The sequence below is a fragment of the Lucilia sericata genome, unplaced genomic scaffold (genome assembly GCF_015586225.1).
Source record: "Lucilia sericata isolate MDLA Ls3-8-SP2 unplaced genomic scaffold, ASM1558622v1 Contig001485F_arrow, whole genome shotgun sequence".
NCBI classification, from domain to species: domain Eukaryota; kingdom Metazoa; phylum Arthropoda; class Insecta; order Diptera; family Calliphoridae; genus Lucilia; species Lucilia sericata.
Genome location: NW_023995413.1, coordinates 7,501 through 24,456, shown reverse-complemented (window position 1 = coordinate 24,456; position 16,956 = coordinate 7,501). Strand labels below are relative to the sequence as shown.

The 16,956-nt window shown below is 29.1% G+C and overlaps 1 protein-coding gene across 1 annotated transcript; it reads right to left on the bottom strand.

Annotated features, from left to right (window-relative positions):
• Positions 1 to 7,910: 7,910 nt before the first annotated feature.
• LOC119611582 (teneurin-a-like) lies at positions 7,911 to 12,333 on the bottom strand. The gene is made up of 2 exons (XM_037967228.1): positions 12,315 to 12,333; positions 7,911 to 11,961 (listed from the first exon to the last, which is right to left on the bottom strand). The coding sequence occupies exons 1-2, from the start codon at positions 12,331 to 12,333 to the stop codon at positions 8,000 to 8,002; spliced, it is 3,981 nt and encodes a 1,326-aa protein (XP_037823156.1). The 3' UTR covers positions 7,911 to 7,999.
• Between the last annotated feature and the right edge of the window lie 4,623 nt (positions 12,334 to 16,956).

Sequence of the window (16,956 nt, the reverse complement as noted above, 5' to 3'; positions counted from 1 at the left end):
AATTAATTCATAATGTAATGCAAATGCGTATGAAATGCTTACATACATACATAACTTATAATGAATGAAAAACAAATATAGATTAAAAAGTAAATTGATCTTATGTATTAAATATGCACAGATATGCATTTATATTTATTTATTTATTTAGTAAATGCATATACATATGTATTATATAGTATTAAAATTCAAGGGATTTACATGAATACTATATGGTGTAATCAAATATGTAATTGGTTTATAGTATAGTAGTGTGTATTATTATGGGCAAAATGTTTTCTATTTGTATAATATTGTGAATATTTCTTGATTAATGAATTTTTAAATATTTTATTTCAAATTAGTATACTTTTTGTCCTGAGTTTTTAAAATTTCAGTAGAATTTCTTTTTGTTGTTCCGCAACATTTCTAATATAAAATCAATTTACTTTTTAAATCTTTTGTATGATTATTTATCTATGTTTGTGTTTTTTTTTTAATTGCAATTTTTCTAAATATTGTTTGTTTTAGTTTACAGTTTTTTTAATGTTTATTTGTACACATTTATTTACAGTATTTATTTTATTTTGGCCTACATTTTTCTTTCAGTGTAATAAAATATATTTTATTATTTTATTTATGCATCTATTGTACAAGTATTTTTAACTACATTTTATCTTATTCCAAATTGTTTGTGTATTTTAATGCTTTAAGCCAATATTTCTTGTCTCAAACTAATTCAGCAAATTTTATTACTTTACATTTAACCTTTATTTCCGTAACTAAGTAATGTAGTTAATTTTGTTCTAAATTTAAAATATTTTTGAAAAAAATTACTTTAAAAAGAATTGAAAGAAAAGAAAATTATTATATTATAATAATTACATAACTAAAACAAGTAAGAAATTATAGTTGAGCGAGGCTGATCATATAATACCCTACACCAATTATAAAAATAAAATGTGATTTAGTTTTCATAATAAAGTATTTAAGTTGAATTGTAGCTTGTCTCAGATATACTTAAGCCATTAATTGTTGAATAATATTGTATATATTTAAGTCATATTTTGAAGGGGACTAGAGTCAAAAGAGGCCCTTTCATTCTAAAATTCATCAGAGTCGTCAAGACTAGTATGGAACTTGGTTTTGCAGCCATTTGTCGAGTTATGAGTATATTAAACATAATTATGAGCTTAAGGCCCTATTCGGGGGGTTTAGTTGTATGGGGGCTAGCTGAAATAATGCACCAATGTTAACCATTTTTAATTAGATTAGTCTCTGGAAGGTTGAAGGTTGACTTATCTTCAAAATTGCAACCTGTAGTTTGATTACAAGGTTTACAAGCCCTATTCGGGGGTTCTGTTGTATGGGGGCTAGGTGAAATAATGAACCGATCTTAACCATTTTCAATATGCTTCGTCCCTGGAACAATAGAGGATCATGTACCAAATTTCATTGAATTATCTTGAAAATCGCTCCTGTTTACATGAACGGACAGTCAGACAGACGGACATAGCTAATTCGACTCAAAAATTATTCTTAGCCGTTTCGTATGCTTTAAGATGGGTATAGGAACAATATTATTGTGTGTTACAAACATCAGCACAAATCCAATATACCCTCCCCACTAAAGTGATGCAGGGTATAAATAGAATAAAATATTTATTTCATAAATTTTGATTCATTTTACTAATTATTCTCTGTTTGTAATTACTTTCTGTTTTCTATTCGTTAATTCTAGAAATTGTAAAAATATAAATTGTGTGGTGAAAATATAGTAAATGGATTTTTACAAATATTTCTCAAGTATATAATTTTTCATTTAAATATCAAATCAAATCAACAAATTCAAGATATTTTAGTTCAAAAGATCAATATGATTATTTTCGATGGATCAATTACATATATATTAAATACAATTATCGATTACTTTTACCGATTTTAATACTATTTTAGTCATAATACTTAGAACGTTTGTGGGTATTTTCTATTCTCTTATGGTCACTATCATGCCCTCAATGAACAGACAACTGTTTAAAATATCTTCATAGAATTTTACAATTGAAATAATAAATTACTCACCATTTGCATACGATTTTCCTGTAATAAGTGATTTTTTATTGAAATGGCTCATTAATGCGAAATGCTCAAACGTTTTTTATTAAAGTCACGGAACTAATATTGCATCATTTTATCCGCCACCTTCATGAGAAGGTATATAAAATTGTCATTACGTTTTTATCTTCTACACAGAGGAAAAAATAAATATACACGCCTGGTACCAAATTGACACCAAATTTTTCCATAACATCCATTGTCAAGTATATACATACATACAACAACATGTAATTTAGACCACGTAACTTTGTCAACATTGCAACAATTCGCTGGCGCAATCTAAACTTTATGCACATCCGTTTTCTAAAAGTTAACAAACGTAGTAAGCTCAAAAAGTTCAGATTGCGACAGCGAATTGTTACAATGTTGACAAAGTTGCGTGGTCTACATTACATGTTGTTGTTGTATGTATGTATATACTTGACAATGGATGTTATTAAAAAATTTTGTGTCAATTTGGTACCAGGCGTGTATATTTTTTTCCTCTGTGTACAATTTATTGGGCCAGCTATCTCTTTGATACTCAGTAAGTTTATCTGTCTGTCCGTTAATATGCTTGTTGTAAACAATTTCATAAATATCACACATATTATCCGTTAACACTGTAATTTATCTTATATTTTTTGAATATGTTATCATAAGTAAATAGGCTATATGTATATCAGCAGAAATGCATACTTAAGACCTTTCATTGTACCCTTCACCTTCGTGAGAATGGTATACATAAGTTTGTCTTTCCGTTTGAAAATTCCTCAATATAAATTTCCGACCCTATAAAGTGCATGAATATATACATGGATTCTTATGGATAGCGGAGTTGATTAAACCGTGTGTGTGTATTGGAATCAATTTTCTGAAGACCCCAGATATCTTCGTAATCCAAATCTTCAATAATTAGGTTTGACATGCTTTCGTGCAGTTTGCTATTTAAAATCAGCCAACTCCGTATATAAATAACGGAGATATAAACAAAAAAGCGAGACTATCTCTGAAAATTTAATCAAAAAAAGAGAATTTTACAGCATACTTATTGAAAAGGCGAATGTGAGGATGTATGTCGGTTTTTTTGTGTGTTTTGTTTCGGGTATATAAGATTCGCCAAAGGCGAATATTAAACTCTTAATTGTTTTATATTCATATTTTCTATAGAAAGATTAACGATTTATCTAAAAATACGCCTGGAATAGGATTTTTAATATATTTCAATGCCTTATGAACTGAATTTGAGAATTAGAAGAAATAAAAGTGTGCCACTGATTTGTTGTAAAATTTACGTTTAACCTTCTAATTGACTTCTAGGTCTGCTTTTTTAAATTTGTAATAAACTTGGATTGACCTTTAATAACACGGATATCAGACATTATCAATATTGACCCTTATATATCGAAAAACCTCTTGCAATAACACATGCCAAAAATTTTTTAACCTAGAGTATAATTTTCTAAAAGATAATAGTTTCAAAAAACACGAACAATTGTTTAATTCACAATAGATGTGGTATCGTTGTATGCCGTAATTTCTGATTATTGTTTTTGATTCGCATTAAAACTATATATAGCATAAAATTACTATTCATGTACATATACCGCAATGACATAGATTGTGAATAGGACAGTTATGTATATTACCGAAGTTGATTCCTTATTTTGAAGCCAATAGAAGAAGACTTTTTTACGACGTAGCAATATTTAGGAGAAAGTTTATAAAAATTCCCGTAAATACATATTTGGCAGATTTATTTAAAAATTTGTCCTAGGTGATATTTCAAGTGATTCGTGCAGATGTTTTTAACGCAAAAATATCGGTCCTTCACCCATCTTAAAATATGCTAATCTGCTTAGAATCATTTTCTTATTTCATTAGGTAAGACAAGTCCGTCCGTCTTTCCGTCAAGCTGGCTGTTCATGTAAACTTTGTGCGAATTTTCAAACTAATTTGATGAAATGAGTCACGTACGCTCAAGGATAAAGCCTATTGAGAATGATTGAAACAGTTATCGACATTAAGGTAATCTCAAAACGATTCCCCTGAAAATATTATTAGGGTACATGATCAGCTTAGTAATTCTAGTAGTCTACATTACGTAGGACCATGTCGTGGATCATATTCTTTGAAAATGTTAGCAAAGGAGTAGTATTGGTATTTTTGTGATGTAACGAGTCATGTAAACTCAAGTATAAAGCCTATTGAGAATGATTGAAACAGTAATCGGCATTAAGGTAATCCCAAAATGATTTCCCTGAAAACATTATTAGAGTACATGATCAGCTTCGTAATTCTAGTAGTCTACATTACGTAGGACCATGTTGAGGATCATGTTCTTTGAAAATGTTAGCAAAGGAGTAGTATTGGCATTAGTGCGATATAACGCATGTGCGGCAACTAGTTTTGGACCAGTCCTAGTCTTTTGCGGTGTAGTCTTAATTTTTGGAGGGCTTTATTGCCCTTCTTCATTAACTCTTACAACTGACTTCCAAAAATGTATTTCAGAAAAGTAAATCAAGTTCATTGATGTTCGATTTTCAATGAAAAGTTATATACGTACCAAATCGAATAAGATTTTTTATTTTATATTGGAACAAAATCATGGATAAATTATTAATTAGGAATTAATTAATCATTAATGAATGGTATGGACGGCAATGTGTCACATAAATTTGTCTTTAGTCAATTAAACAATAAAATCAACGGAATAAATCAAATCATTTTCAAAAAAAGCCAGTGTTTTAAAATGATTTAGAAAAAATTAGCTGATGGAAAGAATAAAAAACTAACTGATATCGGCATAATCCCCGAATTTAGTATATCGGTTGAAAATTTTATTTAAAAAAACTTTTGGAGTGATTTTCGTAAAAATTTTCCTTTAAAATACTATATTCTGAGATAGAAAAGAGATTTTTGAAATAAAAAGAACTGAGTGTATTTTTGTTTTATTTTTTTAAATAATACTGTTGCCATATTTATTTTTTAAATTTCATTTCATTTTTGCAGTAGATTACTGTTTTTTTCTCTATTTAACTTATAAATTAAAAACAATTAGGAGCTTAAAAATTTAATGATATTTAATAATAATTTATAATAAACAAGGAGTTGTATAAAGAATGATAGAGTCAGAGAGTTAGTAGTAAAAAAAATGAGCTGTTAAATTAAAAAATAACTAACTAAATGTTTATATTTATATATGCTATAATTAAAATCCTGTAAAATTATAATTATTTTTTTAAGTTTATAGACTAATTATTATTTTTATTTTAATTTTTAAAAGTTATTGTTTTTTAATATAGCTTAATTTTAAGCTAAATTATATATAAAAAAAAATGACAATAATTATTTACAATAAGTTTTAGTTTTTGAAAATTCTTAATTTGTTTATTTTTTTAATGTTTATTTTTAAGTTGTGGGGCAAGGTTTGTTGGTCTGTTTGGATTTTTTTTTAAATTTTTAATTATATTTTATATAGATTTTTTTTTTATGTTTGTAATATTATATATTTTAGTTTATATAAAAAATGATAAATTTACAAGTTTTGTGTTTTTTTTCTTTTCCTATATACGTATAGTTGTTGTGTGTTTTATTTTTATATTTTTAAATATGTTTTTAGAAGGAATAGATTTTATATTTTCTTTTTATTCTGTTTGGTTTTCTGTTGTAAATGTTTATCTAGTTTAAGACATTTAGCTTATCTGAGGATAAGTGTACTTTATTTATTGTTTTTTTATTTTATATTTAATAATTACATTTATATAAGCATCTACTTATAATTTGTTTTTTCTTTTTTGTGTTTTTATCTTAAGTTTTTTTGTTTATTTTTTAAATTGTGTTTTTTAAAAACTACGCCAGTCTCAAAAAGCTCGAGTACCACAAATAAAAGAACGTTCTGCTTTCAAACGTTTTATTATAATCAGATTTTTCTTGTTTTTGTTCTTCTTAATTTGGGTATTTTTTACCTTAAATGTTTTTTAATTGTAATAGCAGTGATTATTAATATTTTTATAAATTTAAAAAGCGAGTTACAAATTTATTTAAAATAAAATGTTTTTCTGCGAAACGATAAAATGATAAGAATGTCTATTTAGTTTGGCCAATCTGTCCGTTTGATATCAATGTATTATTGTTTACAGCCTAAAAGGCAGCAATATATTTTTTGTTAGTTTTTATATGATAGTCATAAGTATGCAACATTTTGAATTACTAGTTGGCTGCCTAAAAGAGAGCAATATAAGTTTTCGAAAATTAGCATTTTTTACAATCAGAAAGAACTCGAATTTGTGCCATTTTTGCTAGTTAATATTTATTTAAAATTAGTCATAAGTATGCATGTCTATTTAGTTTAGACAATCTGTCCGTTTTTTATTTAAAATCAGGGTTTCCAACGGCCCATATGATATCAATACAGCCTAAAAGGCAGCAATATATTTTTTTTTGTTATTTCTTATATGATAGTCATAAGTATGCAACCTTTTAAATTACTAGTTGGCCGCCTAAAAGAGAGCAATATAAGTTTTCGCCATTTATCATTTTTTACAATTAGAAAAGAACTCAAATTTGTGCCATTTTTGCCAGTTAATATTTATTTAGAATTAAATGTGTTTTCTGCTAAACATGAGAATGATATGGAAGTCTATTTAGTTTATCTGAAATGGGGTATCCAATAGCCTCATATAGTTCTTTAATAACTGTATGATGTCAGTATATTAGTGTTTACGGCCTATGTTATTTCTTATATAACAATTTGAAAGTCTTAAGTATGCAACATTTTAAATTAATAGTTGGCCACCTAAAAGAAAGCAGTAAATTTTCAGAAATTAGCATTTTTTCCAAAAATAGAATATGTTTTGAAAAGGCTGAAAAAGTTGTAAAAACTAATCTCAAAATAGCAAAAATAAAAACTGATTCACAACAAAAAAATATCCCACTTCATACAGAAATAGTTTTTATAAAATTAGAAAGCTACAATCTTTTCCTTTTCTTTCTAAAATGCAAATTTAATTTTAATTAAAAATCGTTTTCAAAATCAACTACTCAGAATATCCTCATAAACTCAGTATAAAAAAAATAAAAACATTTGTATTTTTTTGATTTTGGAAAAAAAGTCTTTTCTTTTAATGTTATAACAAAAATGTTCGTTTTTTAAATACATATACAATATACTACATACAAAATAGGAAAGAAAAAATAAAATTACAAAAATAATCTAGATACTAATAATCACTGCTATTACTTAATAATAATTTATTTTTCTTAAATCTTCTTTGTTTTACTTGAAAGAAGAAAAAGAAAAGTAAATCGAAACTTAAATATTTAATGGGTTTTACTTTGCTCTCATCTGTCTTAAACTTTATATCAAGAGTTTTATACTTATATATAATATTTAGTTTATTTTGTTTTTTTAATTTATTATTATTATTACTAATAACTAAATTACTTAATCACTAAATTCTTGTTTTGTTTAAAGGGTAAATAAATATTTTTTTTTATATATATTATATTTATAATTTATATTTATATATTACTATATAATTTTAATATTACATAATTATTTATTCACTACTATACACAGATAGAAATTAAAACTTAATTTAAATAAAAACCATAAATATTTATAAATTTTTAAGGTTATTTCTGTCATCTTTTTTTCATCAGTATCATTATCGTCTTCCTTATGTATTAAAGAGCTTCCCCTTGGTTTCTTTTTTTGTTTAGATTATAGAGTATAATTAGGAAATTATAAATTAATCATTGTGTTGGTTTTTTGTTTTGCTTCATTTCATTTTGAAAACTTAACTAATTTTAAAGGATTTTTCTTTTTTTTTTATTATTATATTTATAACAAAATTAATTTTTGTGATTTTTTTTCGGTTTTTTGTTTATAGTTTTATAATATAAATTTTTAAAATTTAAGCTAACATTTATGGTGTTGCGAGCATTCATTTGAATTTGAAGTTGCCACAACACCTTTACTAGTGTTTTTCTGTTGTTTTTCCTTGTCTGCCTCACTTGTTGATTGTGATTGTTGTTGAACATTTTCCACTTTATCATTATTATCATCTGTTGATGTCTGTTTTAATTGTTTCATTTCTGTTTTAATAATTGTTATATCTTCATCATCTTTAAGTATACTTCTTCTTCTGCGTTTGCGTGCATTGGGTACACCGGCTGCTCCTCCGGTCGCTCCTTTTCTTTTAACGAATTTTATATTATATGGATCTTCGGCTAGTTCTGGATACAGGGTGACATCGTGTATGTATTCTCCTTCATAGTTATTGGCATAGTTTTGTTTAAGGATTTCGTCAATCTCTTGCTGATTCCATTCAATTTCTGTATTTAGTCCAGTTTTCAAGGCTTCCTTCTCTCTATGCCAGGCTTTACGTACTGCTGTCAGTTTAGCATGATGCATAAGTCTTTGCTTCTCTTTCTCCACTGTAGTACCATAGCGTAAATTGATAATGGCATGTAGACCATGGATTTTCACATCTAGATAGTTAGTGCCACTGCCATTTTCTCTTGTGATTTCATGGAAAGTGGTATTGACTTGTCCTTGCAAACGTTTCAGCTGCTGGCGATCTTCACTGGCTCGCCACAGTTCTTCCTTAACAAAGAAGAAGGAATCTTGTTGGGCATTATGAACCACAAAGGTAAATGGTAGCAATTTGGATCTATTAAAGACGGAGGTATAAACATCTCTATAGATGGCATTTGCTGCTGGCACACTAGATACTATGGCTTGACCATCTGCGGTTCTGGACACCACAATGCCTTTACCGAAAGGAGGCTCTGTATCGGAACCTATATTTCTGGGTCCTGGCGTCATAACATCATATTTCAAAGCTGATTTGGGCGGTGAATTCAAGTCCTCAAAGTTGGACATACGGCGTATATTCAAATGAGCTAAGAAACCACTTTCTACTGCCATGGTGGGTACATTATACATGGGTTTCTTAAGGTCCAACGCTATAGGATTATAGGGCGCTCTACCCCATAATGAAGGTTGCTCCCATAGATTGCGACTTAGCTGAGGCACCAAATTTTCCACATTGAAACCTATGGTCTTCATCCAATCCTTAAACTTGGCGGGATAATTGCGATCGTGACCCACATTGATAGGATCATTGCCATTAAATCTATACAAATGCATTTTGGTGGGAGTGGTTATACGTTCCTTAACATTTTCCCAATTAGGCGCCATCCATTGGCCTATTAGAGGATCATAAACACGACCATCAGCCATATGCACCAAGGTGGTCACTTGATCCAGTATGCCGCCACAAAAATCTATAGGCAGATACAAATAGGGATTGGAATCGTAGACTATATGGCCAAATGGTGAACGCATTATTTCTCTGATACCTTCACCATATTGATTGAAGATCATGATGGGAGTACCACTCTGATCGGTGGCTACATAGTATTTATGCCTATAAACCTGAGCATAAATTAAATGACCCACATCATCATAAGTTAAAGACATTAATTTGCCATCTCTGGGTGAATAAATTTGGGAAACTTCATAGGGCCTTTGTTGATTATTATAGAAAAATTGGGTAACATTACCAAAGTTATCTTTACGTGTGGCCAAACGTTTCAAATGATCATAGTAGTAGCGCACATCAAAACGTCCTCTCTTGGTGGCTCGAACTAACAAACCTTGTGTATTATAGTAGAACCTCTCTTCTCTAGCATTTTGAGCCACCAGACCTCGGGTATCATATTTATATTGACCCTCACCAAACTTGACGATACGATCTTGGTTGTTGTATTCCATGGGTATGGTGTTTCCACGATAAGTTAACGACAATAAATTGCCATTGTCATCATAACGGAAGCCCCAAGGTTCTTGAGCCTCTACCCCTATCAGTTGACCATCACAATCCCAGGTATAATTCTTTACATTTGTATAGGTATTGACAGCCATATTTCTAGTGTAGGTTCTAGTCTGGGTTATGCGTCCGTGAACACCAAATGAATATTCCATGCGGAAGACTTCCAAACGATGTATGGCCAAGGTGACCTTCTGGGTCATGAAACGGCCATCGACAGTGCGTGTAAAACTGGCAGTGCCATCATAAACTTGAGTTTGATTCAACAAAGGATGCATGAGTTTGAACTGGCCAATCATGCTGGGTTGCCCAGTGCGCATATCATAAGCAAAGTTTTGTGCCGGTAAATTCTGGCCTCCAATGCGCCCTTGTATAGATATAACACGAAAATCGGTGTCATACTCATAGGTAAATTTGGCATTACTCAAACCGGTCTTGGCTATAAAATCAATGCGTTCTTCGCTCAATAAACCTCCGGTATATTCAAAGTCCCATCGATATTCCAATTCTCGTTCAGTGTGCGACACTGTAGAAGGCATGGCAGTAGCTTCATTATAAATAAATTCACTTTTACCATCACCATGGACAATTTCCGTCAACTGACCAGCAGCATTATAACGATACACAATACGAGCACCATCACCAGGGAATATAGTCTGTAGTAAAGCACCCGAATGACTATAATGTTGTAGATAAGGTTTAGTGCTACCAGGGGGAGTATAAGTATTTCTGATGAAACCGATGGAAGTCTGCATACTGAAGGAATGTTTGGTGCCGGAAGGTAATGTAACATGTCTCAAGCCTCCTGATTCATCATATTGCAAAACAAATTTGCGTTGCGAAGCCAAACCAATTTCGGATACCAAATTCCAGTCATTGTAAACAAACGAAATAATACCATCTTGTTGTGAGGTGATTTCCGAGAGTAAACCATGCCTGTCATAGGAATATTTCAATTCAGCAGGACCCCAAGCCCAACCCTCAATACGATTGAAGCGATCATAGGTCATATTAACAGGATAACCATTAGTGGGGTAGTACGACTTAGGCAAACCCGACTGATCGTAGGCCACTATCAAAATAGGAGTGCGGTTCATATCATAGAAAGTTTCTCGATTAGTAAACTGATCAAATTCTACACCAATAACTCTCGATTGATTAACCCATATTTCTCTATTCAAAGTTTGTTGAGGATTGCGTACATCTCCCACCAAGTTATAGACAGAGTACATATTGTTGGTTAAACCTTCACCCATGGTAACACTTTGATGAGACCACATTGCCAACATTTCAGCTTCTACAGGCAGAGCGGCTTCTAGTAAAGGATGACGAGCCACTGCTGAGGATTCCACTATTACGCCATTTGAACTATGAATGACCAAGGTATTGTTGGGTTTTATTTCAGCATCAGCATTCTCTTGACCCTTCTTCATGAAAGTAGATCTCACACCACCCAACACCAACAATTCATTGGTATCTCCCTTCTCTCGTGAGAACAAAGACTCCACCGAGGCATGAACATAAACAGTCAAGCCTTTGTTATCAGCCAATTGTGAGGTGATTCTAACAATTTCACCACTTGGCAAAATCATACCAGTAACACGACCAAACTCATCATATTGATAGATATAGGTTTCACCACCCGATGATCTAGAGTTCAATAGACCAGTATTGCTGTCATAGTCTAATTCAATTTCTTGTCTGCCCTTTTCCGTTAATTTGGTCATTATACCAATACCATTGATTTGTATGTCCGACTTATGATCTTGTGTGTTTTCGATCGAGCTTACAACATTGCTGTAGTCTCTTAGGAATTGTATTTTATTGCCGGAAGCATCTGTTACTGTTGATAAGCGACCAAATGAGGTATTTTTGGAATATAGAAAACTATAGCGTGTCTTGCCAGAGGCTAAATCTTTGGTAGCCACATGTTGTCCATAACGATTGAAGACATAAACTTCACTGGTTGGTGGATAGGGTATATGGAATTCACCATTTTCATCATGCGAGGGTAGATAGTGTTCCAAAGCCAAGACATGTAAGGAACCTGTAAAGAGAGAAATGTTTTAGTGAATGCTTTTATGGAAAATTTTGTAAATTATAAAAAATAGTTCCATTATAGGTGCTGCAAGGATTTTGATTTTATGACCAATTTGTACCACTTGAAAACTGTTATACTAATGGTTAGAAAACTTTTATATTATTTTCAAACTGTTGTAAAATTTAAAGCGAATAGTAATTTAATCATTTCACATTGTTTATAATGTAAATTTTACCCGGTTTGCTATAATATTTGACCTATTTATGGGTGCCCTTTGACACATTTATGCTTGACTTTAAATTATCAATCAACCACAAACATTAATACAAAGATACGATTATTCGCACACACACACATACACAGCAAATCCTTTTTCATGTCAGTGATTTGTATGAATGAAAGATAAGACATGAAAAATACTCTGAATACATTGAATGTATTTGTAGCATTGTCTTAGTGATTAATGTTTTTGTCATTGTATAAGCCTTGAAAATAGTGGTCTTTTGTTTCAAAGTGTGCATGTGTAAGAAGGTTTGATTTGGAAAATACCGAATAGAAAGAGGTGGAAGTACAAGAATTAAAAGTTGAAGGTTTGATTAAAACGCTAAAGTGAGTTTTTTTTTTGTAATTACACTGGTTTAACAAGAGTTGATTTCGGATATTTCAGAGTTTATAATAATTTATTCTGCAATATTCGAAGTTATCTTTGAAATATGGAGTTAGTTTTCGTTCGGGGTCTTGTGCAACACATACAGTTTTATTTTCTCTTCAAAATATATATATTTAGTTTTAATTTCGAAATTATAAAATTTTTTAAATACTTATGTTTGAATAAGAATTTTTGGAAAATTCTTATATAAAAATTTTACATCTATATAAGAATTCAAAGAGGAACTTTTGTTCTGAATCCAAATAGCTTTTCTTTAGTAAAATGGCATGAGTATTTTAGATTTTATGCAACTCTAACTTACAGCCTATTACATATCGACACCGAAAACTCTGCTATGAAAAGCATATATTGTTGAGGCTTTAGAAAAACTCCAATAACATTTGTAATTATGAACCGATTTCAATAAATAATATCTTGAATTATTCATCATAAATTGATCTTTAAAGAAACTACAACTTTATGCAGAAAATTAATAAATATTCTACATATCAACAGTTTGAACTAAAAAGTTTTAAAATTTAAAAGTTTTCTTCAAACTTTTTCTTTTAAATTCCATTTAAATAATCTAAATCTGTTGTTATTCCTTCTCCGACCTAAAAAAAATCAACATTTTGAAATCTTTATGAAAACTATGTTGTGCAATCTTAATTAAACTAACAGTTCCTCGCTATCTAAATTAACCATAAACCATATAATTTATATGATATTTTTTATTTCTTTTCAAAACAAAAAAATAACTGTTTCACCATTTTAAACGGTTTTTTTTTTCTCTTGAAGAAATAACAAAAAAATATATATTAAAAGCAATAACAAAAATCTAGACCAACTAACAATTTTCCCCTTGTTTACTATTATTATTTTGTTTTTTATTCATATTTAAAAAAAAAATATTTTCTGTTGCCATTTTTGCTGCTGTTTGCCGATTTGTTAGCAACACTATTGTTGTTGTTGCTGCTGTTGTTGTACTTGTGGTTGCTATTGTTTATTATACTAGTAATTTTTTCTCCATTCTTACCATAATTTATGTTGACTGTTTGTTATTATTATCTTTTTTTTTTCATTTTTGTTGCTATTGCAACAATAACTAAAAAAATAACAAGAAACATTACAAAAAAAAAATTGTTGTTAAAAATTGTGTTCTTTTTACTAGCAATTGTTCTAGGTTCTATTCATTGTTGTGTTTTTTTAGATTTCTATAATATTTTTCCTTTTTTCATACCAGTTAATTTTTTTGTTTTCTTAACGGGTGGTAGTGGTATTAGTAATGTGTACTAGTGCCTGTATAGTTGTTATTGCTTTTTCCAGCAGTCCAAAGGATTCTGCATGTTGTTTTAGGGTAAAAGAGCCACAGCAACATTGTTCGTACATTGACTCTTGATGATACTTAATGTTTTTAATGGCGGATTTCCGGTATTGTAATTGTGCCACTAAAATTTAAGTTGTTAAGTTATGAATAATATTTAAACAATGCCAGGAATAAATATTTAAAAGGACTATTGAGTAAAGTAATAATAAGCCAATAAATATGGTTTACTTTTAATTTTATTATTAATAACAACAAATACTTTTACTATTGTTTTGTATTAAACAGTTAGCTGATTAAAAATAACTTTGTTTAACATATTAACCTTAATTGTATTAAATATGCTTAAACATGTGCTCTTACCCTATTTATTTTCTTTAATTACTCTTCCTTCCATCACTTCAAAAATATTTGCTCATTTTATTTTATATCTGAGTAAACTAATCTCTGTGGTAGGAGCTCTTAACAAACAACTGCCATTTCCTCTTCCACCCCTACACACAACATGTACATTGTACCACTAAATGACAAACTCTTGTCGTTATCATCATTAAAACCAAGTTCTTGGCTGCTCATCAATTTCATTGAATTAATGATGTGTACCATGAGCTTGGTGTTTCTTGGTAATAATCGCTTTTCACTTCATTTATTTTCGATACAAATTTAAAAAAAGGATACACTCACAAACAGCAACAACAATATTATATATATCTATAGAACAATAACACAATATCATACTTATACTTATACAACTTTTAGTTAGTGGTCATAATAATACTATAGCATAGTTTGAGGGGTTATAATGGTCAGTTTAGTAAATGAAAATTATACAAAAAAAAAAAATAAGAGTAAAACAAAAACCTGCAAAAAAACTAAAGGGTCAGTTTTAGTATATCTATAAGATGTGTTGATAATGTTATAAGGTCATTTAACGAGATATTTAATGTAATTAAAAAAAAGAATATACTAAGCAAAATTAAGAAGAAGAAGGGAATAAATTATAAATGAGTGGTAATTCGATATAGAGACGAGTAGTATACAAAATGTATAAGAACTAATTAATTTAAAATTGAAGTTTAAAACATTGGGTTTAAACAAATATTTAAAATTGAATCTCTACTTAAAAAAATTATGATTTAATTGAAAAAAAAGAGTTTCTGTTCAATTCAGTTACAACTCACAGATTTTACTATCGAATTATTTAACAATTTTAGATAGAAACTAAATAGATTTTCAAGTAAATGAAATCTATTATATAAGATTGCAACACTAGCACTCGACTACAGCAGCAATATTTTAAAAATACATATTTTTCTGTCTGTAAGTCTATCACAAACTTCATATAAAATTAAAATTTTACTTTGCCTTAAATTTCCATTCAAAATCTTATTTTTTTCTTCAAGGCATTCATTTCTTCTTAAAAAAACTATGTATTTAATTAATATTTTCTTCAAAATTTCATAAAATATTTATTAAGGGCTTCTTAAAAACTCAAAAGAAAAAACTTTAAATTAATTTCTATTTAAAAATTAATATCTACCCTTTTAAACAAACATAAAAAAAACAAAACTTCAAGGCCTTCAACAAAAATTAGCTCATTTTAATCCTTTAAAATCCCACTTTTTTCGCTTCTTTTTTTTTGCAAGCAACAATGAAACTAACATTTAAAAACAAATTGTTATTACTTATTAAGCAAAACTGTAATAACGTTTTGTATATCCAGCCTCTTAAATGCAGGAAATATAGAGAAAAAAGAATAACGAAAAACTAAACCGAAAAGCAAACTTTTCAACAACTTTATGCAAAACGATTTTCGGGCTTAAGCCAACTACTACTTGTCTTTTCATTTCTTTTGCTCATTTCTTTAAGCATTTAAGATTTCAGCAAGAAACCAGCCATACACTTAAGTATGACGGTTTAATAAGTTAAACACAACGACGAGAAGTGAATGATTTCCATCAGCTAGAATAAAATCTTCTTTCGTTAGTGGGTATTCTTTTTAAAAAGAAAAAGAACGAATGAAAAAAGCTCAGTATTTGCTATTCATACAGATTTTGGCCACCACCAAAATAAAAGATAAGTAGCTACTTAACAAACCTTAGGCAAAAATCTGGTAACCAACTACCAACCACGTAATCTATATAAAGCAAAAGTATAAAAAACATTACAGATATTTTCGCCCATTTGAAGTTAAAGCTTTAAGCCTACTTAAAATAAAGACTTCTTCTTTGTGTATATGAAACGGTTGTATTGCTGCTGCTGTTCTCCTCCATTTAACGAAAAGAAAAACGATTAGGAAACCAAACAACTATTTAAAGGAAATGTATTTTCGTTCTCTTTTCCAAAGTTAACCACACAACAAAAAAATAAAGACGAAAAAAATTTTAAAATATTAAAGGGATATCTTTATTGAGAGAAGCATATAAAAGGAAATGAAAAAAGTTAATTTTTATTAGAAATCAAGTAAAATATATATTGTAGAAAACTCAAAGGTAAAAATATTAACAAAAAATCTTTCGGTATTTTCTTGCTTGTAATTAAAATATGTATTAATTTTTTATAGTTTTATTTGTTTTTTTTTTCAAACATTAATGGAGTAATTAAAACACACATATTTTTAAATTTTGGTTAAATAAAAATATTGGGGTTTTTATTGTCATTTTCCAAACAAAATAAACAACTGTTCGCTGGGTCTAAAGAATGTTAACTGAAAAATAAAAGAAAAAAACAAAATATTTAAAAGAAATTAGGAAATACATATTAATAGCAGCAAATAAATTTTATGTTTCTGTAAGAAATTTTATATTTTTAATTTTTGTTCAAAACCAATTATTAGATTTTCAAAGTCGTTAACAGATAAGCAAAAATTAAAACACGAATAAGCGCAGGTGATTTCGAAAGAATGCATCTGTAAAATTAAGTAACATAATATGCTTCTATTTATCATTGATAGATAGATAGATAGATAGATAGATAGATAGATAGATAGATAGATAGATAGATAGATAGATAGATAGATAGATAGATA